Below are 27,041 nucleotides of genomic sequence, written 5' to 3' on the forward strand. Positions count from 1 at the left end.
AATGCTAACAAATTAGCACAAACCGATAGCAAATTCACATAGACGCTGTTAGCTAAATGCTAACAACTGAAAACAAACAAACTAATTGCAGAGCAGTGGAGGCTGCTGAGGGGAAGACAGCTCATAATAATGTCTGGAATGAAGTCAATTGAGTGGTATCAAACACATGGAAACCACATCTTTGATGTGGTTGATACCACTCCATGGACTCCATTCCAACCATTATTATGAGCCGTCGTCTCCTCAGCAGCTTCCACTGTTGCAAAGAAAGGCAAATCCAGCTCATAAAGTGATGTAAGGGATAATCAACGAGGGACTATGAGTTCTATGGTAAATAATGAACACTGTGGAACTGACCTTCCATGGACTTGCATTATTTTCCAGAGAACCATAAAGCCCTGAGTTGATTATCCCTTTTATACCATGGCTATAATTTAACACATTGGCCGGTAGAAATGTGTTCAACATCCATTGAAGTAGCTAGCAAGTTTACTAGATAGCTACAGTAGTTGCCTTGGTAACCAAACAAACATACTTGCTAGTTTAGATAACCAAACCATCGGTCCTAGCTTGCTATTATGAAAACCTAATTCAACAACACCAATAATGTTTTCATTTTGACTTCATTTGTAATGTCCAGAAGTCCAAACGTGCTTACCGTGGATTGGAGGGAAGAGGTCTTTGAACCAATATCTGAAGTTTTAGGGAAGCATTTTTCAGGTAAAGTCCATTCAAATTCATTAAAAATATAAAAAGTTTTAAAAAATACAAAAATATATTTATTGATATTTATTAGTGGGATGAGGTTCCTGAACCAATGATAGTTGTTTGTATTCATTAAAGTAATATGGGGTGGAAGCTATTGATGTTTTAAGAAAGTATCTTTAATGTAAAGTCAATTTAAGTTGATAGAATATCACCAAAGTCAAGAAATACAAAAGAAAATTGCTATTGATTGCAGGGATGAGGTCCCTGAACCAATCACAGTTAGTTTAACTCATGAATGTCACATGGGGTGGAATCTATTGACATGTTAAAGTAGTATTCATGCAAATTTAATTAACGTTTGTAAAAAAGTATCCAAAGTCAACAAATACAACACAAATTGCTGTTGATTGGAGGCATGACGTCCCTGAACCAATAACAGTTGGTTGTATTCATGAAAGTCTAGTGGGGTGGAAGATGATGTTTTAATTCAGATTTATTTTATGTAACGTGAATTTAAATTGACAGAAAATTCTTAAAGTAAAAAAATACAAAAGTAATTGTTGTTGATTGGAGGGATGAGGTCCCTGAACCAATAACAGTTGGTTGTTTTCATGAAAGTCTAGTGGGGTGGAAGATATTGATTTTTTAAAAACCTGTTAAGGATATGGCAGACATACGCCCCCTTTGGAGAGATTGGGTACCCCTAGTAAACTGGAAAAAAAATCTGTCAAAAATTGCTAATATATGCAAATAAATTAAAATTATTATTGGATAGAAAACACTCTAAAGATTCTAAAACCGTTGGAATTATGTCTGTAAGTATAGCAGAACTCACAGGGCAGGCATTCTTCCAAACTAGTTTTTGTGGCCATGAAAGTTGGAGCAACTTTGACGTCATGGCCCCCACCCTTCCCAACCAGTTATGATTCTGGGGACACTTTCTATCTCTTCCACTAGATGTCCTCTTTCAGTAGAGCTTTGAATCGTTCAAATCCCGCGAGAATTGACCCTATGGGAGTGAAATTAGTGCGTGCCACGAGAGAATAGGCTGTGCGTATGGGCGCGAATTGGTCCCAGCCATTCCTTTGTTCCAGCACTCAGGAGAAGGGCAGACGATGGCCGATTGAATTGAAGTTTGTTTTGCGTGTCTAAAACATCATAAAGCTTGCTTCTGCACTTAGTTTGACCTGTTTAGTCGACATATAATATGTAATTTTGAAGTTTTGATGCGCAACTTTTCCGGACCAGAGGACGTTTTGGGTGCATTTCAGCTGATGTTATTAGCAGTAGCTAATACAAAGACACAAGACTTGAAACCAAACGATGTATTGGGTAAGTATGAAGCCTTCCAGAACATTCTGAACGAAGACCATCGAAGGTAAGGGAATATTTATGCTTAAATCTGTGTTTCTGTTGACTCCAACATTACGTAGAAATGTAGCTTGGAACTGAGCGCTGTCTCAGCATATGGAATAGTGTGCGATTTCTGTAACGTTAAAAATAAATCTAACACAGCGGTTGCATAAAGAAGCAGTGTATCTTTCTAACTATATGTAGAACATGTATATTTAGTCAAAGTTTATGATGTCTATTTACGTTATCTTGCCGCGCTACATAGATTTCCTGCGGGCATTTTTGAGTAATTTCTGAACGTGAACTCACTGTAAATGGACATTTATGGATATAAATGGCATATTATTGAAAAAAAAAAATATGTACTGTGTAACATGTCATATTACTGTCATCTGATGAAGATTTTCAAAAGGTTAGTGAGCGATTTATTTTTTAATCCTGCGTTTGTTGATTGCATGTTTTGGCTATTCAAATGAGCTGTGTCTGGTGGTGGTTTTACATATATATGTGCTATGTTTTCGCCGTAAAACATTTTAGAAATCTGACTTGCTGGCTAGATGAACAAGGTGTTTATCTTTCATTTGAGCTATTGGACTTGTTAATGTGTGGAGGTTAAATATTTTTAAGAATATTTTTGCGTTCCATGCGCCACCGTTTCAGCTGAACGTGGGAGGGTTGATTCCCAATTGGGAACCAGTATCGTAGACAGGATAAAGTATTTTTGTGTAAAGTGATTTGTTTTACTTTCAGTAGATTTTATAGAAGTACATTTTTTAAAACTAATTGCATTCGAGAAAAGAGGTCTCTTAACAGTTTAAAATTAGTTTGAGATCTCTATGTCATGTCGTTGAGAAGGTATTGATATTTTTCATTTACAGGCAATTGTATGTGATGCAGTTTTAAGACGGTCCCTTAACCCTCTGAGCAGTAAATGGCACATTTTAAGCTACATTTCATCTCCAAAAAGTGAATATGACACTGAATTGGAAAAACAAGGGGTTTAACTTATACACTATCATCAGCTGATTTAGAATATTACATTTATATATGTTTTTTATTTAACTAGGCAATTCAGTTAACAACAAATTCTTATTTCCATCAACTAGCTATGAACAGTAGGTTAACTGCTGTGTTCAGGGGAGGAATGACAGATTTTTACCTTGTCAGCTCAGGGATTCTATCTAGCAACCTTTCGGTTACTGACCCAACACTCTAACCACTAGGATACCTGCCGCCCCCGGTAGCCTAGTCAACCTTGCATGTTCCGTTGAAGAGGTTTGAAGAGTAAAGTCTGAATCTTTAATATAAAGCTAACTTCACCGCTGTAAAACACTGTATGATTGAATCATTCAATTTTGATTCACCAATAAAAACGTCAAGCTCATCTTTTAATAATAATGTTTTCGTCATTGAATCATCTTTGATTATAGTATTGTCAGTGTTGAGCCGTCATTTAGGGCAGGTGGGGCGGAGTCACACCCGTTTTGGGCCCCACGTGTTTAACAACAATATATATATATATATATATATATGTTGCCTGCTTTGCATGTTATTTTGGCATTAATATGTGTCACATATCAGTTTTCAAACAATGTAAACATTTTTTAAATCATTGAGTTAATAAAGCTGCATACAGACATGGTCTTTTTTTTTTGCTTTCTTGAGGAAGGCAGCTCATAAATGCAGGTGTTTCAGTAAGCTGTTAGGAGCCCATGTGCCTCACCCTAATAATGTTGTCACTTTCCCCTCTCATAACTTAGCCTACTGCACTGACTTGATTGTGCACATGTAGACTATAGCCTGTTTTAGAGAAATGTAAATATCTAATATTGTAAGAGCTTTCATTGTCTGCTTATATGCAGTTCTGACTTGGTGTACAGGGAGAATACTGTAAGAATGGCCCATGTTCAAAATTCTGTCGCTGTACATTTCAAAAGTGCTGAACAAATGGTTATATTGACGACGTCCATCCTAGCTCTCTCATTGTCTTAATCAAAATTGCTGTTTGTGGTCCACTCGTTGTCCCCTTATGCCATAGTTTGTACATCTCAATTGTCAGTGGAAACCACATTTGTTGAAGCAAGTCAGCCATATCAGCTATGTTTTTTAAAAAGGATTCTCTCCATGGTGCTGAAAAGAAAGCTCTGCTGTTGGGACAGCTTTATGTCCCACTGGCTCCAGGTCATCTACAAGTCCATGCTAGGTAAAGCTCCGCCTTATCTCAGTTCACTGGTCACGATGGCAACACCCACCCGTAGCACGCGCTCCATCAGGTGTATCTCACTGATCATCCCTAAAGCCAACACCTCATTTGGCCGCCTTTCGTTCCAGTTCTCTGCTGCCTGTGACTGGAACGAATTGCAAAAATCGCTGAAGTTGGAGACTTTTATCTCCCTCACCAACTTCAAACATCTGCTATCTGAGCAGCTAACCGATCGCTGCAGCTGTACATAGTCTATCGGTAAATAGCCCACCCAATTTTACCTACCTCATCCCCATACTGTTTATATTTATTTAGTTTTCTGCTCTTTTGCACACCAGTATCTCTACTTGCACGTGACCATCTGATCATTTATCACTCCAGTGTTAATCTGCAAAATGTTTATTATTCGCCTACCTCCTCATGCCTTTTGCACACAATGTATATAGACTCTCTTTTTTTTCTACTGTGTTATTGACTTGTTAATTGTTTACTCCATGTGTAACTCTGTGTTGTCTGTTCACACTGCTTTGCTTTATCTTGGCCAGGTCGCAGTTGTAAATGAGAACTTGTTCTCAACTAGCCTACTGGTTAAATAAAGGTGTTCTCAACTAGCCTACCTGGTTAAATAAAGGTGTTCTCAACTAGCCTACCTGGTTAAATAAAGGTGTTCTCAACTAGCCTACCTGGTTAAATAAAGGTGTTCTCAACTAACCTACCTGGTTAAATAAAGGTGAAATAAAAATAAAAAATGTAAAAATGTAATGGTTTTGTGGGAATATTAAAGATCCACATCTTTTGAACTACCCTGCTCTCTGCGCCTGACTCCTGCACTCACTACTTATTGAAGCCGTGACTCCATGGTGCTGTAAAGAAAGCTCTGCTGTTGGGACAGCTTTATGTCGACCCTAACAGTTTGTGGGCACCGTTTGTTAAAGTTATAGTGCAATTAATGTATTGTTTAGTGTTGTGTTGTGTAGTGGCTTTGCTGGCATTCATCTAAAACATTTTGGGGGGGAGTTTTCCCCAAAAGGTACTCAATTGGTGGAATGACCCGAGTACTGAACTGGAGGTGGCAGAGCTAACGATGCGTCTACTGTTGCTCTCTCCTCAGATTCTTAGAGAAGCTATTTCAATCTGATATTTCTCCTATGGTCTAAAATAGATGTGTATAGAGGACTCCTCTCTAATATAACATGTCACACATTGTATCAAACTGATGGAATGTTAGGTGTCTCATTGAAAGTCTAACATCTACCATGACTACTGGATGTTTCAATTCTAATAAATAACAAAACAATCCACACCGTAACAACAATATTGTTTTTTAATAAATTTGATAACAAAATGACATCATCAAACATCAGTGGCCTGACTTGAGCAGCTCTGCCCGGGGATGGAGCCAGCAACTTAGCTGCTACCGGTCCGGTCCAGGCTACCTGCAGACCTCCTCCCAGACCTCCTTTTCAGCACCTCCCCTTAACAGGAGAGGTGGTGGAAATGATCAGAGTTGCATTCAACTTGAATAAAGATGAGAAACTCTGGTCTGTGGAGCCACTGGTCTGAGGGGAGGACTTCTGTTGAAACCATTTCCATTTTGGGATATTTTCTAGGACTGTAGAGGTGGTGATCAGAGATGAATTTAACTAGGATAAAGATGAGAGTCTCTGCTCTGGGGAGGAGGGTCACTGACCTTCGATGGTTTGTTGCCTGATAAAGAGGATACTTGCTGGCTTGAGGAGACTATAATGTTTTGAGGAGGAAATGTGGCTTGATGACTTAAAGAGGAGGAGGAAGTATTGGGCGACACTTTTAATAACCAACGTAACCTCAGTGGAACTGTGGCTTCATCGAGTTCCAGCTCTAGGCAGACAGCACATCAGGAAGGCTGTAAGACATCACAGAGACAGGTAAGTATCTATATATTTACATGTGTGTTGCATGTACACTAAACCCTCACATTTGGATAATGTCACTTTTTAAAGTGATAACATGTATATATTAACAGTGTAAAACATGAATAGATGTTTAAACATTCTTTACCTCATCCTAATTTTCTTCCAGATGCTTGGCTTTTTCTTGTTCTTGGAGGTTGGCTCTGATGTTTCAACCTCTTCTGGAGCATCTAGCTGCTGGCTGTCTGGCCCCTCCTGTTGGTTCTCTGGCCCCTCCTGCTGGTTCTCTGAACTCCCCTCCTGGTTCTCTGCCCATGCCTGTTGCCTCCTTGGCCTTTCCTGGTGGCCATCTGCAGATCCAGTGGGATCTTGGCTTACCTGCTGGCCTGTGGCCCATCCGGGCAACTCCTGACCGTGGTTGTAATCGTGGCTGTGTTGGGTGGTTAGACACCGGGTGTTGATTTGAGCATCAGCCTCCAGATTCATCTGCTCCAGGTACTTTTCCTTCATCCTCTCCCTCTCCTCCTTCAGTTTTTCATGAGTCTGCTTTTTAAGCAGGGACCGCTCTCTCCACTGCTTATTGAAATCCTCCATCTTCTTCCTTCTCTCCTCAGCCTTCAGCAGCTCCTTCCTCTTCTCCCTCTCTCTCTCTGCCCGGGTCATGGTTATCCTTATGGGTCCAGGGATGACTGGAAGGGGAGAAGAAGTAGAGTTCTCATTCAACTTAGTGGATCTGGTGTCAACTTAAATGTAATGGACACAGGGAATGAAGAATAGAAAACCCAGTTGGATCTCAATGATTCTTTACTCTTCTCATTTGAGCATGGCATGGAATTTGTTAATACATGTAAATAATTCCCATCCCGAATTGACCTGACCCAAAGTTTAACACGAGTCCCAAATGGCACCTATTCTTTGTAAAGTGCCAGGGCATATGCGATTGCTTAGGGCCCCATGGCAACTAGGGGCCCCCTGACCCCCCAAAAAACCTTTTTTGGTCAAATTACCCAGGGGCCTTGAACTACAGTGAGCCCCCATTAATTTTGTTAGTCAATTTCATTCAGATATTATCTTAACATGCCATAAGTCATGGCAAAATGTGTAGAATTGAAGGAAATAGATTTCAAAACGGCTAATTCTTCTCTCCAACCCATGGGAAAATGTGTAGAATTGCAGCAAACTTGCTTAAAAAATGCAATATGTTCTCTACGCCCCGTTGCAAAGTGTAGATTGGGAGGAAATGTAGTCAAAAACCTGAACAAAATGTTTCTTAGGGCCTCAAAAGGCTATGATGCACTACTTTAGACCAGGGTCATTGAGATCCAGTTGAGTTTTCCATTCTAAATTCCCTGTGTACATTACATTTAAGTTGATACCAGATCAGCCTGACCATTTTGGACAGTAGTTTTATATTGAAACAATGATGCAACATGATGACTGGTGTGGAACGTATGTGTGTAGAGGAGACTACAGAGGATGATGTCATAAGCAGAGGGAAAACAGGTCTTACCTATGTGGACGATCTTATGGCCCTCCTCAGCTTCTCTCTGACAGGTTCTCTCTATCTTTTTGAGGTTCCTCTTCTCCCACTTCTTGTTCACCCAGCCCACAGCTCTCCTTCGGATACTATTATCAGGTGGGAGAATGTCCTCCTTGTCATCTTCCTTCTCCTCCTCCTCTAAGTCACCCCTCTTGTACTCAAGGATCTTCCTTCTTTCCTCTTCCACCATCTCCTCTCTTTTTTTTGCCTGTATTATATTTTCTCTCTCTCTGATTAAAGCTAAATGGCCTTCAATGGCTCTCTTTCTCTGCTCCTCTCTCTCATCCTCTCTCTGCCTCTCCTCCTCTCTTAGTCTCAACATTTCTTTCTGTCTAGCAATTTCAATCTCTTGTTTTTTATCCTGCTCCTCTTGTTGTCTTGCCCTCTCCTGTTTTCTTTCCATCTCCAGCCGTCTTTCCTCCTTCTCCCTCCTGATTTGTTGTCCTCTTTCTATGTGTTCTCGTTCCCCCTTCAACACTTCTAACCTCCTCTCTTTACGCCTATTGAAGACTTCCCGTGCTTTTGCTTTAACATTAACTACTACATGTTTCTTCATGCTTACTTCCTTTCCTCTCTCTTCTCTTTCCCTGTACTCTTCCTCTGCTTCCTTAATCACTTCCTGCTTTTCTTCCATCTCTCTCTCCTGTTCTATCTCCAGTTCATTCTGTCCCTCAACTTCCCCCAAAATATTTTTCTGCCCCTCCTTTCTTCTTCCTGCTTCCTCCCTTTCTCTCATAATCATCTTTTCTCTCTCAATCTCTTTCTGTTGCTGATCTTTTAATTCCATCTCTCTCTGATTCTCATTGTCTTTCTCCCTTTCTTTCTCCTTCTCCTTTTGTTTCTGTCTCTCCTCTTGTTGTTGTCTCTCTTTCTCACCCATCTCTCTCTGTCTCTCTTCTTCTCTTTCTTCCTCTTCCATCTCTATTTGCTTCTGTTTACTTCTTTCTTCTTCAATCTCTCTCTGTCTCTCTTCTTCTCTTTCCATAATTTTCTGTCTATTCTCCATTCTCTTCCTTTTGATCTCGCTCTGTCTCTCTTTCTCCCTTTCTCGTTCTATCTCTTCCATCTCTATTTGCTTCTGTTTACATCTTTCTTCTTCAATCTCTCTCTGTCTCTCTTCTTCTCTTTTCATAATTTTCTGTCTCTTCTCCATTCTCTTCCTTTTGATCTCGCTCTGTCTCTCTTTCTCCCTTTCTCGTTCTATCTCTTCCATCTCTATTTGCATTTGTTTACATCTTTCTTCTTCAATCTCTCTTTCAATCTCTCTCTGTCTCTCTTCTTCTCTTTCCATAATTTTCTGTCTATTCTCCATTCTCTTCCTTTTGATCTCGCTCTGTCTCTCTTTCTCCCTTTCTCTTTCTTCCTCTTCCATCTCTATTTGCTTCTGTTTACATCTTTCTTCTTCAATCTCTCTCTGTCTCTCTTCTTCTCTTTCCATAATTTTCTGTCTCTTCTCCATTCTCTTCCTTTTGATCTCGCTCTGTCTCTCTTTCTCCCTTTCTCTTTCTTCCTCTTCCATCTCTATTTGCTTCTGTTTACATCTTTCTTCTTCAATCTCTCTTTCAATCTCTCTCTGTCTCTCTTCTTCTCTTTTCATAATTTTCTGTCTCTTCTCCATTCTCTTCCTTTTGATCTCCCTCTGTCTCTCTTTCTCCCTTTCTCGTTCTTCCTCTTCCATCTCTATGTTCTTCTGTTTGAGTCTCTCCTCTTCTTCTTCTCTCTCCATCTCCTTCTTCTTCTCATCTTCTTCTTGTCTCTGTTTTAGTATTTTCTCCATTCTCTTTCTTTCTACCTCTTTCTGTTTGTTGTGCTCACCCTCCATCTTCTCCTCCATGTCCATTTGGTTCTGTTTCCATTTATATTTGTCTGTTTCCATATTTTCTAATTCTATCCGCTGTTCCTTGATTTTCTTGCAGACTTCCTCCAATTCAGACGTATTTTTGTCATTGATGAGGTCTGTCTCCATCTCCATCTCTCTCTCCACTCTATTTTTCATCTCCTCTTCACTTCGTCTCCAATCATTTTCTCTCTCTCTGTCTCTATCAAATGTTCTCTCTGGTTCAGTCTCGTCTTTCAATCTAATCTCTTCTTTCATTCTCACAACCTCTCTGTCTAACACTAGCACATTTTGGTTAACCTGTTTCACTCTCTCATTCTGTCTTCTAAACGCTTCTTTCACTCTTTCAAATTTGATTTTGTATTGAATCTCTTTTGTTGTCATATCTTCTTTCAGTCTGTCAACCTCTCTCTCTAACTCTTTTACCTTTTCGTTAACCAGTTTGACTTTCTCATTCTCTCCAATACGCACGTCTCTTTCTCTTTCAAATGTGATTTCCTTCTCAATCTCTTTCAATCTCTCAATCTCTCGTTCTAACACTTTTATCGTTTCTTCTGCCTGTTCCACTTTCTTCTTCATTTCTTGTCTTTCCAATTCTGCTTTTCTCTCACTTTCCATCTCCCTTTCTCTCTCTCCTTCCCTCTCTCTTTCCCTCTCTCTTCCTGTCTCAATAGGTTTGTTGTTCCAGGCCAGTCTTGGTCGCTGATCCTCCATGACTTTCTGCCATAGCCTCAATCTCTCTATCTCTTGCTTCATTTTAAAAGGTAAAATTAGTGATAATCTATGACCAGCTAGGTAATTGAATCAAACACTGGACAACATCAATAGCAGGGTCATTTTGATCAATTCATCTGGACAATTCAATGTCAATTAATGTATTATCATTGTTTGAAAAAATTACGAGACATTTTATGGAATCAATTATGTCCAAAATGTGTTCAAATACAAACACACAACCTTCTTGCCCATTCAGTTAGGGGTTTGAGAAATTCCGATTACAATTTGTGTGATGTTACAACAATGTTGCCTCTGATGTTTATGCTTGTAGAAATTACTCCTACAAATGATGCTTCACTAATGCAGCTATTTACAACCTTCACAGATACAGTCAACAACAACAACAACAGTAATGACGTTAATAAGGGAGTGGATATTCAACCGGCAGAAGAAAGGCATAGGGGTTGAGATAAATGAAGGTTAGGTTCAGGACCTAGGGTTGGGTTAAGGTAAAGGTTAGGTATAGTTTCAGTGAGGTTAAGGTAAGGGTTAAGGAAAGGAATAAAAGTTAACATTGGGTTAGCGTACCGCTGTCTGCCACTATTCATTTTCAGCTGGGTAAATATACACTGCCTTTTAATAATAACAATGACATGTCTTACGTGGGCCAGTTGTAGGTCCACCATCAGTAGATCCAGCAGTTTTTTGAGTCTGTGGATCTCCTGCATTTTTCTCAGGTGCTCCATTGCTTCTGTGGCTATCTCTGCTTCCCTCTGTCTCTCTGCTGCTCTCTGTCTCTCTGCTTCTCTCTGTCTCTCTGCTTCTCTCTGTCTCTCTGCTTCTCTCTGTCTCTCTGCTTCTCTCTGTCTCTCTGCATCTCTCTGGCTCTCTGCTTCTCTCTGTCTCTCTGCTTCTCTCTCTCTCTCTGCATCTCTCTGGCACTCTGCCTCCCTCTGGCACTCTGCCTCCCTCTGGCACTCTGCCTCTCTCTGGCACTCTGCCTCTCTCTGGCTCTCTGCCTCCCTCTGGCTCTCTGCCTCCCTCAGTCTCAGGATCTCAGCCTTCCACTCTGTCATTATAACCCTTTCTACTCTTCTTCTCCTCCTTTCATCTTTTAAAAGGGCTCGGAGACTGTCTGACTCAGACTGTAATTGTTCAATGATCTTGTCCTTCTCCGTTCCACCATTCCTCTTCTTCTTTTCCTCCTCCCAGAGGCACACTTGAAGTCTGTCCATCTCCTTCTTCTGGTTTCGGATCGTTCGATCCTTCCCCCTCAACTCAAGCATGTGGGCTTCCTTCTCTGTACAGGTCTTCTTCTCTTCTCTCGGGAAGTGAACCTCCATCTCTGCCTGCTTGTAGCTGGGAGCAAAGGAATGTCAACACATTATTTAGGAAGTGAACTCAGACAATTTACTACAATATTAAACTAATAATTACACTTCTGCTCAATTTAACTGTCTTTAATAACACAAATCACACAACTGTGACTTACAGTACGTGAATGTGATGAGTTGACTGTCCATGATGGCCAGAGGTGGGTAATGTGTCACTCTGGTCCAGGGCGTTACGTACAGCTTGCAGACACTGAGCCTTCCTTCAGCAAGCCGCACATAATGCCCTGGACCAGAGCTAGGTTATGTGATGAATGACTTACAGACTGTTCCACATGATAGGAGGGGGTAAGAAGACAGTCCCAGTAGGAGACGGAGATCGTCCAGAAGAGGAAGAGGTGTCCATCTCCTCAGAGACTGCAGGAAAGGTCTACAAGTTTTATTTCTGGAAAATAAAGAGATGCCTTCGTTCAGCAACAATGTGTGTTTCTATGTTTCTGTCACTAGATGGTGCCATTGTACACAACATTTACTCACCAGGTCAGTGAATTCAGAAACAGTCTTCAGAGTTGAGTCCTCAAGCTCTAGCCTACAACCCATCATGCATCAGCACAACTAATATAATAATACCTCATCACAACTTCATAATCACAGTACACCTGGATTGTGTTCACAACGTGTTTCAGGGTAGGAGTGCTGATCTAGGATCAGGTTGCCTCCTGTCCATCAAAACGTATTCAGTTTGATTTAAAAGATCAAACTGATTATTGATCAGCACTCCTTCTATGAGACTTTGTGAAAGAACCTTTCTGGCATATGCTGGCTAGACAGTACACAGACAATTCAGATAGTCCGACAGACAGACAGAAGAGTAGATACAGATGGAGTGATTGATAGCAACAGAAATAAGGAAGCGGATGGTTAATGTATTGTAAACTTTTGTAAATATTTGACTCACCTCAAATCACACGTGTCAAACCTCAGTTTTAGTGTTGAACTGAATAATAACTTCGGCATTAACTTTCTCTGGTCTGGAGCTGTATTGTTGCGTCATTTGGAACGCTTGAGCGTCATAATCCGTTCACCGCGCCTGCTTGATTGACAGCTAGGGGTTCTCCTGCGCATCAGTGTCCAAAAGTCGATAATGTTTAGCTACTCATAATTGATAAAGACATTTATAACTATTTTCACTTGACTTTTATTTCGTGTATTTTTGCCTAAGGTTATTTGGTAGTCTATGTTGTGTGATTTGTCTTTGTATGGGCCTAAAGTTCAATGAAATAAATCCTCGTGGACCAGATTGACCCACTCTCCCCACTATTTATTATTTCTGCAGTGAGGATTCACCCCCTTTAGATAATGATGTTGTAATGTATCTACAGAAAAACGTTGTTCTGAGCTCAACAAGCAGTAGTAGCAGTTTGCAAATCATAGAGCCAGATGAATGGCTCTTTCACCGATGCAATTCGGTTCCCGAGGTTCAACAAAAAGATCCGTTCAGAAAGAGCCGTTCGTTCGTGAACGACACATCATTACACTGTAGTTCTCCACCATCTCGTATCGTGAGCTGGTGGAGCGTTCGTCCAACTTCTCATCCAAGTAAATGGCAGCGGCGCATCATCCATCCGATGAACTCCCAAGGGACTGGGAGGATAGTTCACGATGCAACAAGCGTTTGGGGAGTACAATCATTGAAACGCAATGACTGTTTTTAAATTCTTGAGGGACTCTTGCTCCAGGGGAAATCTCAGCAGCGATGTCTCTGCTGTGCGTCAGAGGTGGGATCTTTTCCTTCTTCACTCTGCTTATTATACTGTACATATCGGTCACATTAATGACATTGCACTCAGGAAAGTTGTCTGTGGGCTATTGGGGAGATGCGCATAGCCCGTTGAGTTGTCCCGTTCCAGTCCAAACATGACCTGGGATGTGAGAAGGGAGCTATTCTATAACACATGTAGATGACATGTTGTCTTTATGTAGCGGGTCTTATATGCACCACAGGAGAAGCAGGAAATGAAGAGAAGAACGGCTGTCTTCTATACTTTTTAAAAAATGTTATCCATTATTTTACCAGGTAAGTTTACTGAGATGAGATAATATCTTCCACCCCATATGACTTTCATGAGTAAAACTAACTCTTATTGGTTCAGGGACCTCATGCCTCCAATCAATAGCAATAACTTTTGTATTTTTTGACTTTGGGGTGATATTCTACCAATTTAAATTGACTTTATATTAAAAAGACTTTCTTAAAACGTCAATAGCTTCCACCCCATATTACTTTAATGAATACATTTTTTTATTTATATTTATTTATCTGTTATTTTACCAGGTAAATTGACTGAGAATACGATCTCATTTTCAGCAATGACCTGGGGAATAGTTACAGGGGAGAGGACGGGGATGAATGAGACAATTGTAAACTGGGGATTATTAGGTGACTGAGATGGTTTGAGGGCCAGAATCGGAATTTAGCCAGGACACCAGGGGTTAACACCTTTACTCTTACGATCAGTGTCATGGGAACTTTAATGACCTCAGAGTCAGGACACCCGTTTAACATCCCAGCCAAAAGACAGCACCCTACACCCTAGTGTCCCCAATCCCTGCCCTCAGGTATTGGGATATTTTTTAGACCAGATGAAACAGTGCCTCCTACTGGCCCTCCAACACCACTTCCAGCAGCATTTGGTCTCCCTTCCAGGGACTGACCAGGACTAACCCTGCTTAGCTTCAGAAGCAAGCCAGCAGTGGTATGCAGGGTGGTATGCTGCTGGCTTATGTTGATCTGCAATAGTATTGTGAAAAGACAGGACAGGAACACATCAGTCTCCAATGCACCATCTGACAAGTTGTTCTGTCTCAGTGTTTTCTCAGACTGAGGAGAACGGGAGCTACGGGTTGTACCAGGGTGTTAGTAGGTGACGCAAGCACCCAGATTAAATAAAATACATTTAATGAAACAAAACCTCAAGATGTTTAACATCTTTCAGCTACTGTAGCTGCCTACTGTTATGGGTGTAAGATGGCACAGTGATGCCATCTGCTGGTAAATGTTCATTACTGCAACTCTTGTGTTTTACCGGGGTGCTTGTGATACCCGGATGTGTTGTGATGTACTGAACAAGACTGGTTACTCGCATCAATGCCTCTGTGTCGTCATTTAACATTCAAACAGAGTGCACAACATTCGGTAGACTTACCTAATTGTTTATGGATATGACTTTATTTAGGACGAGTGCACTAGATAGTGGGTGTTTTCCTAATGAACGTCATTCAGTAAGGCACAAATGTTCTTCATCCTCTTTTTGACGGTAGCTAGCTTGTCCCTAGTAGATATCTAACTAGCTGGCTAATTCACAACTCACCCCCCCCCCCCCCCCCCAAAAAAAAATGTACTTAGTTTAAATAGCAACAAATCGATGTCTTTGCAAGTTTTCCCACTACTAGTACTCCTGTGAGTGAATCAACTTATTTTTCACGATAAGAAACATGGCATCAATAAATACCTTGTTTACTGTAAAATGTTCAAATGTTATTTTGTTTACGGAGAAGAAGCAATATATATATACGAATCACTTTCACATTCACATCTAATTTCCCGCTTGATTATGAAATTGTTGAGCTGGAATCTCATGTGTTTGTTGTCAAAGATACTGATAAAGACTGCAATTATTACAAAGTTGAGGCTATGTGCTGCAATACTGTCCAGAGGAAGGGAGTAAATATCCCTGTTCCAGTTTCCAACAGACGTGGAAAGGTATGTAGTACATAATGAGAAGATGCATTTGGAGTAATTAAGGCATGGCGAAGCACACATCGTTGGCTGTGTAATCAATAATGGGCTGGATCCATGACTACCCATGCAATCAATCACCAAAGCAATGACCACTGATGTATTACACATACCAGCAATGAAAACTAAACTACAGCTGGGTTTAACACAACTAGCATGATGCAGCTAGTTAAGGTTAGTTTACCAATGCTAGCTAGGCTAATTAAGGCTGCAGAGCATGCGCTTTCAAATCCTACAGATAACAATCACTCCATTCAGAATATCAAGTAGCACTTGGTCGTTGTAGCCTAACTTTTAATGACATCATTTTAATTCCATCTTCCATTGATTAGATATCTCCTAACTTTTAGTATGTTTATTTTACATCAACAAGGAGCGTCAGGAACACATCTACAGTGGCTTCAGAAAGGATTCAGACCCCTTGATTATGTTACTTTACATCCTAATTCTAAAATGGATTCAATAGTATTTTCCATCATCAATCTAAACAAAATACCCCATAATGACAGAGCAAAAACACATTTTTAGAAATCTTTGCAATATCCCATTTACATAAGTATATTTGAAATCGGGAGTAAGAAGGAAATCTTCCAATCAGGAGTTCTGGGAATTCTGGGAAAGGTAGCGGGAATTTTTGCAACCCTCAGTTCAGACAACATAAAATGGCTCAGACGTTGCTGGAGAAAACCATTGACAATCTTATACCACCATCGTGTGGCCAAAAGATAGTATGAATTAGCTTGGGTGTGGGTCAGTGGGAGAATCTCAATTGCTCATTGACTTCTCACGTCCTTCTCGAAACCCATTGGAGGAGATCAGAAGTACGGAAACTCTGAATTTCTCATGTACAATTGAGATATATTTAATTGACCAACTCCCACGTGAATGTATTGATATCTTTTGGGCAAACGATGTTGGTACAAGACAGTCAATGATTATTCCAGCAACGTCTGGACCAATTAATTTTGTCTGAACTGAGGGTCGCATTAGTGAATTAGATAATGGTTGTGTCGCCACCTGGTGGTGACAGTTGGTTCTTTATCTTTATATAATAGTGATCTCTGCTGCCGTCTTCTGGACAGACGATATGTTAAAGTCGTACATTGGAGTGTGAATTGTTCCATTGCAGCAATTTGTTGGACTAGTAACTTAGACTAGTCACTTAGACGGAAAAACCTACACCCCAAATCATTTTTGTTGTTGTATTTTACCCCCCTTTTCGATTCTGTCACATCACTGCAACTTCCAAACGGGCTCGGGAGAGGCGAAGTCATGCGTCCTCCGAAACATGATCCAACACCCGTCCGCTTAACCCGGAAGCCAGCCGCACCAATGTGTCGGAGGAAACACCGTTCAACTGGCGACCGGCTCAGCCCGCAGGCTGTGTCACAGCCTGGGAATAAATGTACACGGGGCATGAGACCGCTGCGACACTCTGGAGGCCCACCTCAAAACATTTCCAACAAGGATCGAGTGATAGCGGTGTTTTGAAGTTACTGCTGAACAATGTTATTACTGGGTTTGCGCTCGTTAACCGCAAAGATGTTCCTGCAGGAGTCATGTAGATATAGTTGAACGTTTTTTTGTTGGCATTAGCAGAAAACACACTGCCAAGTGTTCCTGGGTATGAGCTGCGCAACGAATCCTTGGAAATAGAACCAGTTATGTCACGCTGGTCACCAGGTGTGGCCTCAATTCAAATTAAAAGCAGTCAATTCAGGAAATTATTTGAATAAAACAAGTCTTAAATTGAAAAATCTTTTAAATAAATAGCTTCTACTTTTCAGTTTATTAAGTTTTGAAAATTACTTTTTTTTCTCTCCAATTAATATAGTAATTTGTGATAACTTCCTGAATTGACTGCCTTCAATTCAAATTCAGCCCAACCCTGAGGGACCTACACACACCATGGCTGGGTTCAATTCAAATTCAGCCCAACCCTGAGGGACCTACACACACCATGGCTGGGTTCAATTCAAATTCAGCCCAACCCTGAGGGACCTACACACACCATGGCTGGGTTCAATTCAAATTCAGCCCAACCCTGAGGGACCTACACACACCATGGCTGGGTTCAATTCATATTCAGCCCAACCCTGAGGGACCTACACACACCATGGCTGGGTTCAATTCAAATTCAGCCCAACCCTGAGGGACCTACACACACCATGGCTGGGTTCAATTCAAATTCAGCCCAACCCTGAGGGACCTACACACACCATGGCTAGGTTCAATTCAAATTCAGCCCAACCCTGAGGGACCTACACACACCATGGCTGGGTTCAATTCAAATTCAGCCCAACCCTGAGGGACCTACACACACCATGTCTGAGTTCAATTCATATTCAGCCCAACCCTGAGGGACCTACACACACCATGGCTGGGTTTCATTGATCATAAACAAGAGCCTCTAATGCCCTGCACTAATGACTGTCCAGTGTAGCAGGCCTGTAAAACACACTTCACAACGGGGAATCTCCATTGAACATCATTTTTTTAGGATTTATCTACGTCTGAGAAACTGGCCCTAGGAGATCTCATTTGATTTAAACCGGAGAACCTGTTGCCAGACTAGAATTAACATAAAACTCAAACGATCGTGGTGTAACAAAGCAAAGTGACAAAACATACCCACTGATAGGCTAGATGAAATGTTTAAAGAGCCAATCACATAGGGTTTCCACTCTTAAGATGCACAAAAAAACTTTAATGAAGGGAATGTCATACATTATTTAATACAATCAGGGATTTCTTTTACATACAGCCGCAGCTTTTGTGGAGCGATGGGTAACGATGCTTCGAGGGGTGACTGTTGTTGATGTGTGCAGAGGGTCCCTGGTTCACGCCCCGGGTATGGGCGAGGGGACGGTGTAAAGTTATGTTACATTGGTGCCTTGGAGGTAAGGGCTGGGGGTTGTTTCTGGACAAGGCCTTGTTATCAAATCAAATTTATTTATATAGCCCTTCGTACATCAGCTCATATCTCTTTCAGAAACCCAGCCTGTACAGAAACCCAGCCTAAAACCCCAAACAGCAAGCAATGTAGGTGTAGAAGCACGGTGGCTAGGAAAAACTCCCTAGAAAGGCCAGAACCTAGGAAGAAACCTAGAGAGGAACCAGGCTATGAGGGGTGGCCAGTCCTCTTCTGGCTGTGCCGGGTAGAGAGGAACCAGGCTATGAGGGGTGGCCAGTCCTCTTCTGGCTGTGCTGGATAGAGAGGAACCAGGCTATGAGGGGTGGCCAGTCCTCTTCTGGCTGTGCCGGGTAGAGAGGAACCAGGCTATGAGGGGTGGCCAGTCCTCTTCTGGCTGTGCTGGATAGAGAGGAACCAGGCTATGAGGGGTGGCCAGTCCTCTTCTGGCTGTGCCGGGTGGAGATTATAACAGAACATGGCCAAGATGTTCAAATGTTCATAAATGACCAGCAGGGTCAAATAATAATAATCACAGTGGTTGTCGAGGGTGCAACAAGTCAGACACCCCAGGAGTAAATGTCAGTTATCCTTCTCCTGAAAGCGTGGTCCCTCTCCAAAGCCTTTTATATTGGCCAGGGTGTCGACATCTACATTCATCTCAGTGGACTGGTTACGACCTGAACTCTCCTTATAACCATCATCTAAATCAGGAGAACAAACCTGCATCCCTCCTAACAGATCACTCTATTTCCTGTGACCTCACAACCAGTCTCAGTAGTCAGTCCACTGGTGAGGAGAGAGTCTGATGAACATTGTGTTCCTCTTGAGTTCAAAGACAACCAGTCTCAGTAGTCAGTCCCACTGGTGAGGAGAGAGTCTGTTGAACATTGTATTCCTGTTCTGGTAAAAGTTCAGGTCAGTCCGTCCATGGAATGGAGTTGAAAAACAACCAGTCTGACAGGAAATCAACAAGGCTGAAGGTGTAACAGTGGTGTCCAACATCCTCAGGGCAGGTCCACATGTTGAGGAAGGAGTCAGACTTCATGTCCCTCTAGTTTGGCAAATAGAGGATCTGTGAATAAAATGAAGAGAGAAATGATGCAATCAACTTTCTGGAGGTGGTTAAATATTATATATATATTTATTTTTACCTTTATTTAACTAGGCAAGTCAGTTAAGAACAAATTCTTATTTTCAATGACGGCCTACCGGGGAACAGTGGGTTAACTGCCTTGTTCAGGGGACAGAACGACAGATTTTGTACCTTGTCAGCTCGGGGATTTGAACTTGCAACCTTTCGGTTACTAGTCCAACACTCTAACCACTAGGCTACACTGTGTGATTAGTGCTAGTGTTAATCACAGTGTTTAGTGCCAGTGTTAATTACAGTGTTTAGTGCCAGTGTTAATCACAGTGTTTAGTGCCAGTGTTAATCACAGTGTTTAGTGCCAGTGTTAATCAGTGTTAATCACAGTGTTTAGTTCCAGTGTTAATCACAGTGTTTAGTTCCAGTGTTAATCACAGTGTTTAGTTCCAGTGTTAATCACAGTGTTAATCAGTGTTAATCACAGTGTTGAGTTCCAGTGTAAATCAGTGTTGAGTTCCAGTGTAAATCACAGTGTTTAGTGCCAGTGTTAATCACATTGTTAATCATAGTGTTTAGCGCCAGTGTTAATCACAGTGTTAATCAGTGTTAATCACAGTGTTTAGTGCCAGTGTTAATCACAGTGTTAATCACAGTGTTAATCAGTGTTAATCAGTGTTAATCAGTGTTTAGTGCCAGTGTTAATCACAGTGTTAATCACAGTGTTTAGTTCCAGTGTAAATCACAGTGTTGAGTTCCAGTGTAAATCAGTGTTTAGTGCCAGTGTTAATCACAGTGTTAATCATAGTGTTTAGTGCCAGTGTTAATCACAGTGTTAATCAGTGTTAATCACAGTGTTTAGTTCCAGTGTTAATCACAGTGTTTAGTGCCAGAGTTAATCATAGTGTTTAGTGCCAGAGTTAATCACAGTGTTAATCACAGTGTTATCACAGTGTTTAATGCCAGTGTTAATCACAGTGTTTAGTGCCAGTGTTAATCACAGTGTTGATCACAGTGTTATCACAGTGTTTAATGCCAGTGTTAATCACAGTGTTAATCAGTGTTAATCACAGTGTTTAGTGCCAGTGTTAATCAGTGTTAATCACAGTGTTTAGTGCCAGTGTTAATCAAGGTGTTTAGTGCCAGTGTTAATCACAGTGTTTAGTGCCAGTGTTAATCACAGTGTTTAGTGCCAGTGTTAATCACAGTGTTTAGTGCCAGTGTTTAGTGCCAGTGTTAATCACAGTGTTTAGTTCCAGTGTTAATCACAGTGATGTCCACTCCACATACAGTATAATAATTGGATAACGTTGACATCCCCAATAAGCTATTCTTCTAAGCCACAATGTTTGCGTTGAGGCAGGCAGCCCAATTCTGATAAATGTTCCAATGTTCCATTAATTTACATTTTGACCAATCACATCAGATCTTTTTCAAAGCTGATTTGATTGGTCAAAAGACCAATTACTGAAGAAAACAAATTCAGAATTGGGCTGCCTGTTTCAAGGCAGCAAAATTTTACAAAAAAAATGCAGATTCTTAAATATAATATTTAGGGATTTAACAGACCTTTAGGGATTTGGGGTTTTCACTTGTGTAGAGTTTAGTCCAACATGGGGGGCTGATACGACCACGCTGCTTTAGGGATACTCTGCTGGAAACACAAACACATGTGTGATATCAGACCAAGCAATTACAGCTAATTCACATTCCTTTAAGTGTTGACCTGAATGCTATTGGCACCAGTCAGATTCTATGAATTCTTAAAATGTTAATATAATTTACCCCCCCCCTCATAAAAAACAAATGACTTGCATACCTTTTCATCCAGAGGCTCACGTGTCACAACTAGCTACGGATTCTGATTCATACGCGGTGTCTGGAGAAGGGGAGACTTGTGCACTGAGACGAGTTGACTGAGTGAGAGGGTCACTCACAAAACAGAGGACAAAAACAGAACAACTATTCCGATCGAACTGCAGTTCCTCACAATAAAATGACAGCTCTAAGAATGTCAGAGGAAGTATCCTTTAAAAACAAAACAAAAAAATACGTAAAAATAATCTTAGTTTACGGTAGAATAACTCCCTGTTCAAAAAAGGAACATATTGGTAAGAGTAAGGCAGGTCTGGATACAGTCTCTAAATCTTTCCACAAAAAAAGGAACAAAAAAAACAAAATAGCCCACTGATAAAAAATAAAAAATATGATCCATCATAGTAGGTTATTTCACTAATGCTACATACTCTTAGAAAATAAAACATCTTTGTCTTTTTATTCCTAACTAAAAAAGGATCAGAGGTTCTTCTATTGAGGCTTGTATTTGTAGTGGAGTTCGTTTCGTCAATGAATACGTCGTAAAATAGTTAAGAAAACAAAAAAAAGTCTAGCAATAATCCTGCTGTGTTCAGTCTCTACAGCAAGACCAGACATCAAGAGTTAAACAGGAAGGAAGGCCAAGGGAATCTGCACAAATCCACCATTCAAAGACTAAACCCTTAATACAAATACATTGTCTCCCTATTTTCACCTAATCCTAAAAAGACTAGTGCTACTCCTCCTTGTGTACCAATTTCTGAATTGGTCCAAGAAACGCTTGCGTAGCCCTCCATTAAACATTTAGCTACAGTATATCCCTAATGAATACACATCTCCGTTAGGCTCGTTGACTGTGTTCTAGGGTGACTAATAGAATGGAAGTCAACGGACTTCAGGGAGACCTAAAACTAACACTAGGAAACCTTTCACATTCCAAGTGTGATCCAAAGATCAATGTAGCATACAGTCATTTGAAAACACACGTTTTTAAACTGTGAAACTATTGGGATAAAGGCAGCCCAATATATGAAGGTAGAGTTAAGTCATAGCATGCCTTTGCTTTACCTATATGAAAGTCTGTGTGTATTAAGCAGGTAGGCCTACTTCAGGACAGAAAGAAAAGACTTTAAAACACAATGTCCTCCCTTCAGCTGAGACAGAAGCCAACCAGCACAAATAGTCAGAGTGATGCTGAGTAGCTGGAGCTGGTTGACAATCTGGTCATTGATTTGTCATTGTAATGTGTGTATCAGTCAGTTTCTGTTTTTCCACAGTTAGGCTCCATCCTGTCCAGACTAAAACTCCATCCTGTCCAGACTGAAGCTCCATCCTGTCCAGACTGAAACTCCATCCTGTCCAGACTGAAGCTCCATCCTGTCCAGACTGAAACTCCATCCTGTCCAGACTGAAACTCCATCCTGTCCAGACTGAAACTCCATCCTGTCCAGACTAAAACTCCATCCTGTCCAGACTAAAACTCCATCCTGTCCAGACTGATTCTGGGTGTTTCTCTCTACCACACAAGTGATCAACAAGTGTTCTTAGTTTTGGCAAAACTCTTGTTGTCTCTGCTTTCTGCAGTGATTTTAAACAGTTTTTTTGTAATTAGTCCAGAGCCATTCCCAGGTACGAGTCGTCTTCTTGAACTGAGGGACTTTATGACTTAGCCTTTTGCAGATTTTCAATAGCAACCTGATCTGTATCCAGCAAGGATTTGTTAGCATTTCTTCTCAGAACCAGTCTCGACTACAAAGCATTCTGAACCTTCGGTAAGAATCCACCTCGTGTTGCACTTCATCACATATAACAATATCAATCTTTTTCTCATTTTTTTTTTCAGGCAAATGAGAAACTGGCGTTTCACAGCGAGCAGATCAGACTTTTGCTCCCATCTTGTATCTTCCCCCCCTGAGATCTCAGTCAGGAAGTAAAGTAAAGTAAAGTTTTCCCTGGCAGATCCATCTCATCTCAATGAGGTTCTACTTGTCTGACAACTTTCTTTTCCTTCTTGGCTATAAACATGTATTTATCCTCATTAAATCCCTTTTTTCCCCTGGTTACTTCTGTCAAGTCTATGGTATTTTGTCTCGAGTGATTCTGCATTGGACCATCTGGTTATATCTGTGAAGTTGGCTCGGTTTTACTTCCGAAAGGACCACTTTCTGCAGCTGGTAGTGGTGCCTGTGGAAGGCTGAACACATTTCCAGGCAGGATATTACTGGGTGTTGATTCATGCCATGATCCATCTTCAATCAAATGCTCTTCAGATGTTCTGACGGTATCTTGGTCTTTGCAGAAATAAACCAGTTTGACCTCAGAGTGAAGATCTGACTCCTCCTCCTCCTTTATGCAGATCTCAGCAGGTCCATTATCCCGGTCAAGCATCGCTGCTTCATCAGTGGAGACTGTTTCAGCTGTCTCCACAGAGATAGTGTCTTTACCATGATGAGGATAAACCAGCCTTGGGTTTTGTTCCATATTTTTTTCTGAAAGCACATTTGTTTTTGCTTGGCTTTTAAGCACACTCGGTATTGTGAACACCTCTTTTGAGATTTCTCTTTTTCTCACGAGCTCAGATTTGTGTTTCTGAACCAATCGTTTCACTTTACAGCAAATATGCAGTGGAAATAGATTACGTCTCTGATTTTGCAAACTAAGATCAAAATTGTATTTTAGAATATCAATGAGAATGCACCCACTTCTTCTTTTTTGACAATAGGATTTTATCCCTGCATAGTTATACACCTCAAATATTACACCGTTTGTCAGTAAATTAAATTCCAGTTTCTGTTTAGATGGTTTGGATGTGACATCAAGGTCCAGACCTATTTCCTCACAGAGTGGGTAGCACGCTTTGGCTTTCACCATATTTTTGGTGTGAGACGTCACATTTGATTGGTCCAAGTTGGTAACGACAATTTGCTTTGTTTCGTCAGTACAAAGTGCAAGGTCAGTCTCATCAGAGATTCTCTCTATTTTGACAAGACGAGGTTCTATTTGTACTACTTCAGAGAAATGGCCTCCCTCGGTCTCCTTGGTTACTAACATGTCCATGTCTTTCTTCTTGCTCATTAAATTCAATCTCCTCCTTTTTGATACTTCTTTCATTTGGTATTTTGGCTCAAGTGATGCTGTAGTGACCTTCTGGCTAGTGGACATCTCCGCAGGGTTCTTTCGTTTGAGTGACTTCTTTAAGAAAGCTTCATTTTCAAGTCCCAATCTCCATGTACCTTTTTTACCCATCTTGCGCTTTAAAACCTTTCCTAACTTTCTCATAATATCTTTGGCCAGCTCAGTTTTCCCACTTTTTAAATCCAAATCAAAATTACGCTCGAGAACCTCACACACAACCTGCTTCCGTTTTCCACACACTTGTGAGGCAAAATCAGCCAATTCAAACATTACATCTCTGGTCAATAGATGCAAGTCAAGTTTCTTATTTTTCCCATATTTTGATTTCACAACAAGGTCAAGTCCTTTTCCCTTACAGATTGGGTAGAGTTCCCTCAATGCTTCTTCTACAGTGGGCATCATGAAGGATGTTATATCTGTCTGAGTTGGGAAGGTTTCCGTCTGGACATGTTGAGGACGGACGATGCCCATATAAGGCCTTGTGCAGGTATCATTACGTCCATTTTCAGGGCCAAGGATTGCCGTCTCATCAGCACACTGTGTCACATCTGTCTCAGTGGAGAAGCTCTCAGTCGTCACATGCAGAGGAGAGATCAGGCCCACAACAGGCTCCTCCTTTATGCAAATGTCAAAAGGTGTAGGATTTGACAAGCTGTTTTGCAAATTCAACTGTGCCCATTTAAGGGAGTATTCCAAAACTGTAACTGTCTTTGGATCAGGAAGGTCAAAGACTTCTGTTAACCACTCAGGTGTTCTCTTAGAACGACTCTTCAGCATTTCTTTTAATTTATTTTCTACCCTGTATGAAAAGTTATATTGTTGTTCATTTTGTACACCAAGAACAAAGTTGTAATCTAGAATATCAAAGATAACATGAGGGCGAGATCTATTAATGATTCTAGCATATTCTGACACCTCAAGCATTACATCAACTGTCAGTAAATGCAAATTCAGTTTCTGTTTCGCTCCAGATCCAACATTGAAATCTACACCGATCTCCTTGCACTTGACGTATGGATCTTTCCAATATCTCCCAAACTTTCTTAGGTTGGGTCTTGAGTAACTGCCACGACACTGACATATCCATTTATCCTCTAACGTTTTCTGGCATTGTAGTCTTGGACTTAAATTGGCATTGTAGTCTTCCTCTTCATCAGAGGGAAAGTTCAATGGCTCACAATATTCTGGAAGAATAGGTCTAGTAGATACAGCTAAATGACAGTCGCTTTCTGTAGCAGGTGAGGTTAGCACAGAATGAATGGCAGTACTAGGGCTTGGGATATTAACATTGTCAGAGGGCAATTTATTATTGGTCTGTGTTTGGCTAGAAACCTGTGAAGTTGGGTTGATTTGAGCTTCAAAATAACCACTGAAAGTGGATGCATGTCCTGTCAGAATATCACTGGACGGCGCTAAATGCCATGACTGTTCTTTGATTGAATTCCCTTCAGATGTGCCGATGGTATCTTGATCTTTACAGAAATAAACCACTTTGACAGCCCTGTTCTCCCCATCACTTGCTCCGGTCATTTCAGGAAAAAGACGTAAAATCTGCCTGTGGCTTGTTGTTTGGGGACTGATGGGAGGTACATGTGAATGCTCTTTCAGTAAACCCACATGGTAACCTGTTTCTGTGTTTTCTGACAATGTTGAATTTGGGTAATCTATCCAGGCATTAATCGAATCAGACCAAATTACTGTATGGGATATCTCCCTCTCATCTTCCTCTAGTTTAACGTCAACATCCATTTTGCACCAATGTCTCTACAAAGACAAAGTAATCAAAAACACCCCGATGACATTCCTCTCCACATGAACTAGACAGATAATGTAATTTCCACTATATAAATTACCTAGCCAAATGCCTACATCGTATTTGGAGATGTAGCTATCTAACCATGAGAAACACTCTTCGCGCCACTTCGATACAGTTACGACCGGAAGTTACTTTTTCGTAGCAGATTAGTACAAAGTATTACGCAACGGGTTATGAGAATCAATGTAGCAGGTTAGGACAATTTGGTTACGGTTATGAAAAATAATTAGGGATGGCAAAACTGCCCTCCTAACCTGCTATTAAAATAATTTCGGGTCGTAGCTCTTATCAAAATGGCGAGTAAAATAACTAGGTTAGTTGTCCGTAACCTGCTAACTAACGCTTTACCTTTACAGGTGATGGGTAACTGCAAATCCCTTGGCCTTCATTCTATTTAGATAAATGTTGAACAATATTTCCAAAAACGTCGTATACTAGCTAGTACACTGAAAACGGAGCAGTACGCACCGGAGTGGAATATTTTACGGAAGCGTTTTGAAGTCGACGTCTGAGGGTTGTGGCTCCAGGAAGTACAGGCGGAAGTGATGTCATATTCCTTATTCTTTCGCCATGCGATTCGCTCTTGGCTAGAAAGGAGTACAGCTTTGGACAGAAGTTGATATTTATATTTATTTTATCAAACAAATTGAAGTACTTGTTTCTCTCCAAATGGGTATAGAATACAACCTTTTAGTTTCAAGTAAGGGCTTTTTACACGATTAGAATGCACGTTCACGTCATTGTTTGTGCTGGTACAGGCTGCTGCACCTACAATTGAGTGAATTATAATTTGAACAAACAGCATTGACATTGACATTTTAGTCACTCTGCAGACACTCTTATCCAGAGCGATTTACAGGAACAATTAGGATTAAGTGCCTTGCTCAAATGTACCTT

At 40.9% G+C, this 27,041-nt stretch overlaps 2 protein-coding genes and 1 long non-coding RNA gene across 5 annotated transcripts; all 3 read right to left on the minus strand.

The window, feature by feature from the left end:
• Positions 1 to 6,188: 6,188 nt before the first annotated feature.
• Positions 6,189 to 10,247, minus strand: LOC110498221 (uncharacterized). The gene is made up of 2 exons (XM_021574855.3): positions 7,667 to 10,247; positions 6,189 to 6,845 (listed from the first exon to the last, which is right to left on the minus strand). Exons 1-2 carry the CDS (start codon positions 10,245 to 10,247, stop codon positions 6,301 to 6,303), a joined length of 3,126 nt encoding a protein of 1,041 aa, XP_021430530.3. The 3' UTR covers positions 6,189 to 6,300.
• A 440-nt stretch (positions 10,248 to 10,687) lies between these two features.
• On the minus strand, positions 10,688 to 11,987 carry LOC149975315 (uncharacterized). The gene is made up of 2 exons (XM_090211646.1): positions 11,905 to 11,987; positions 10,688 to 11,609 (listed from the first exon to the last, which is right to left on the minus strand). Exons 1-2 carry the CDS (start codon positions 11,985 to 11,987, stop codon positions 10,688 to 10,690), a joined length of 1,005 nt encoding a protein of 334 aa, XP_090067772.1.
• Positions 11,988 to 18,066: 6,079 nt separating this feature from the next.
• LOC118941510 (uncharacterized) lies at positions 18,067 to 26,684 on the minus strand. Of its 3 annotated transcripts, XR_016489097.1 has the most exons (4): positions 26,493 to 26,684; positions 21,198 to 21,257; positions 20,948 to 21,032; positions 18,067 to 19,366 (listed from the first exon to the last, which is right to left on the minus strand). It is a non-coding gene; the product is annotated as an uncharacterized LOC118941510 (long non-coding RNA). The 3 variants fall into 3 exon arrangements; XR_016489096.1 differs by having other exon boundaries at positions 20,948 to 21,029; positions 21,198 to 26,683; XR_016489095.1 differs by having other exon boundaries at positions 21,198 to 26,683.
• Positions 26,685 to 27,041: the final 357 nt, after the last annotated feature.

Source organism: Oncorhynchus mykiss, chromosome 19 (assembly GCF_057628025.1).
Source record: "Oncorhynchus mykiss isolate SJ-2025 chromosome 19, ASM5762802v1, whole genome shotgun sequence".
Lineage (NCBI taxonomy): Eukaryota > Metazoa > Chordata > Actinopteri > Salmoniformes > Salmonidae > Oncorhynchus > Oncorhynchus mykiss.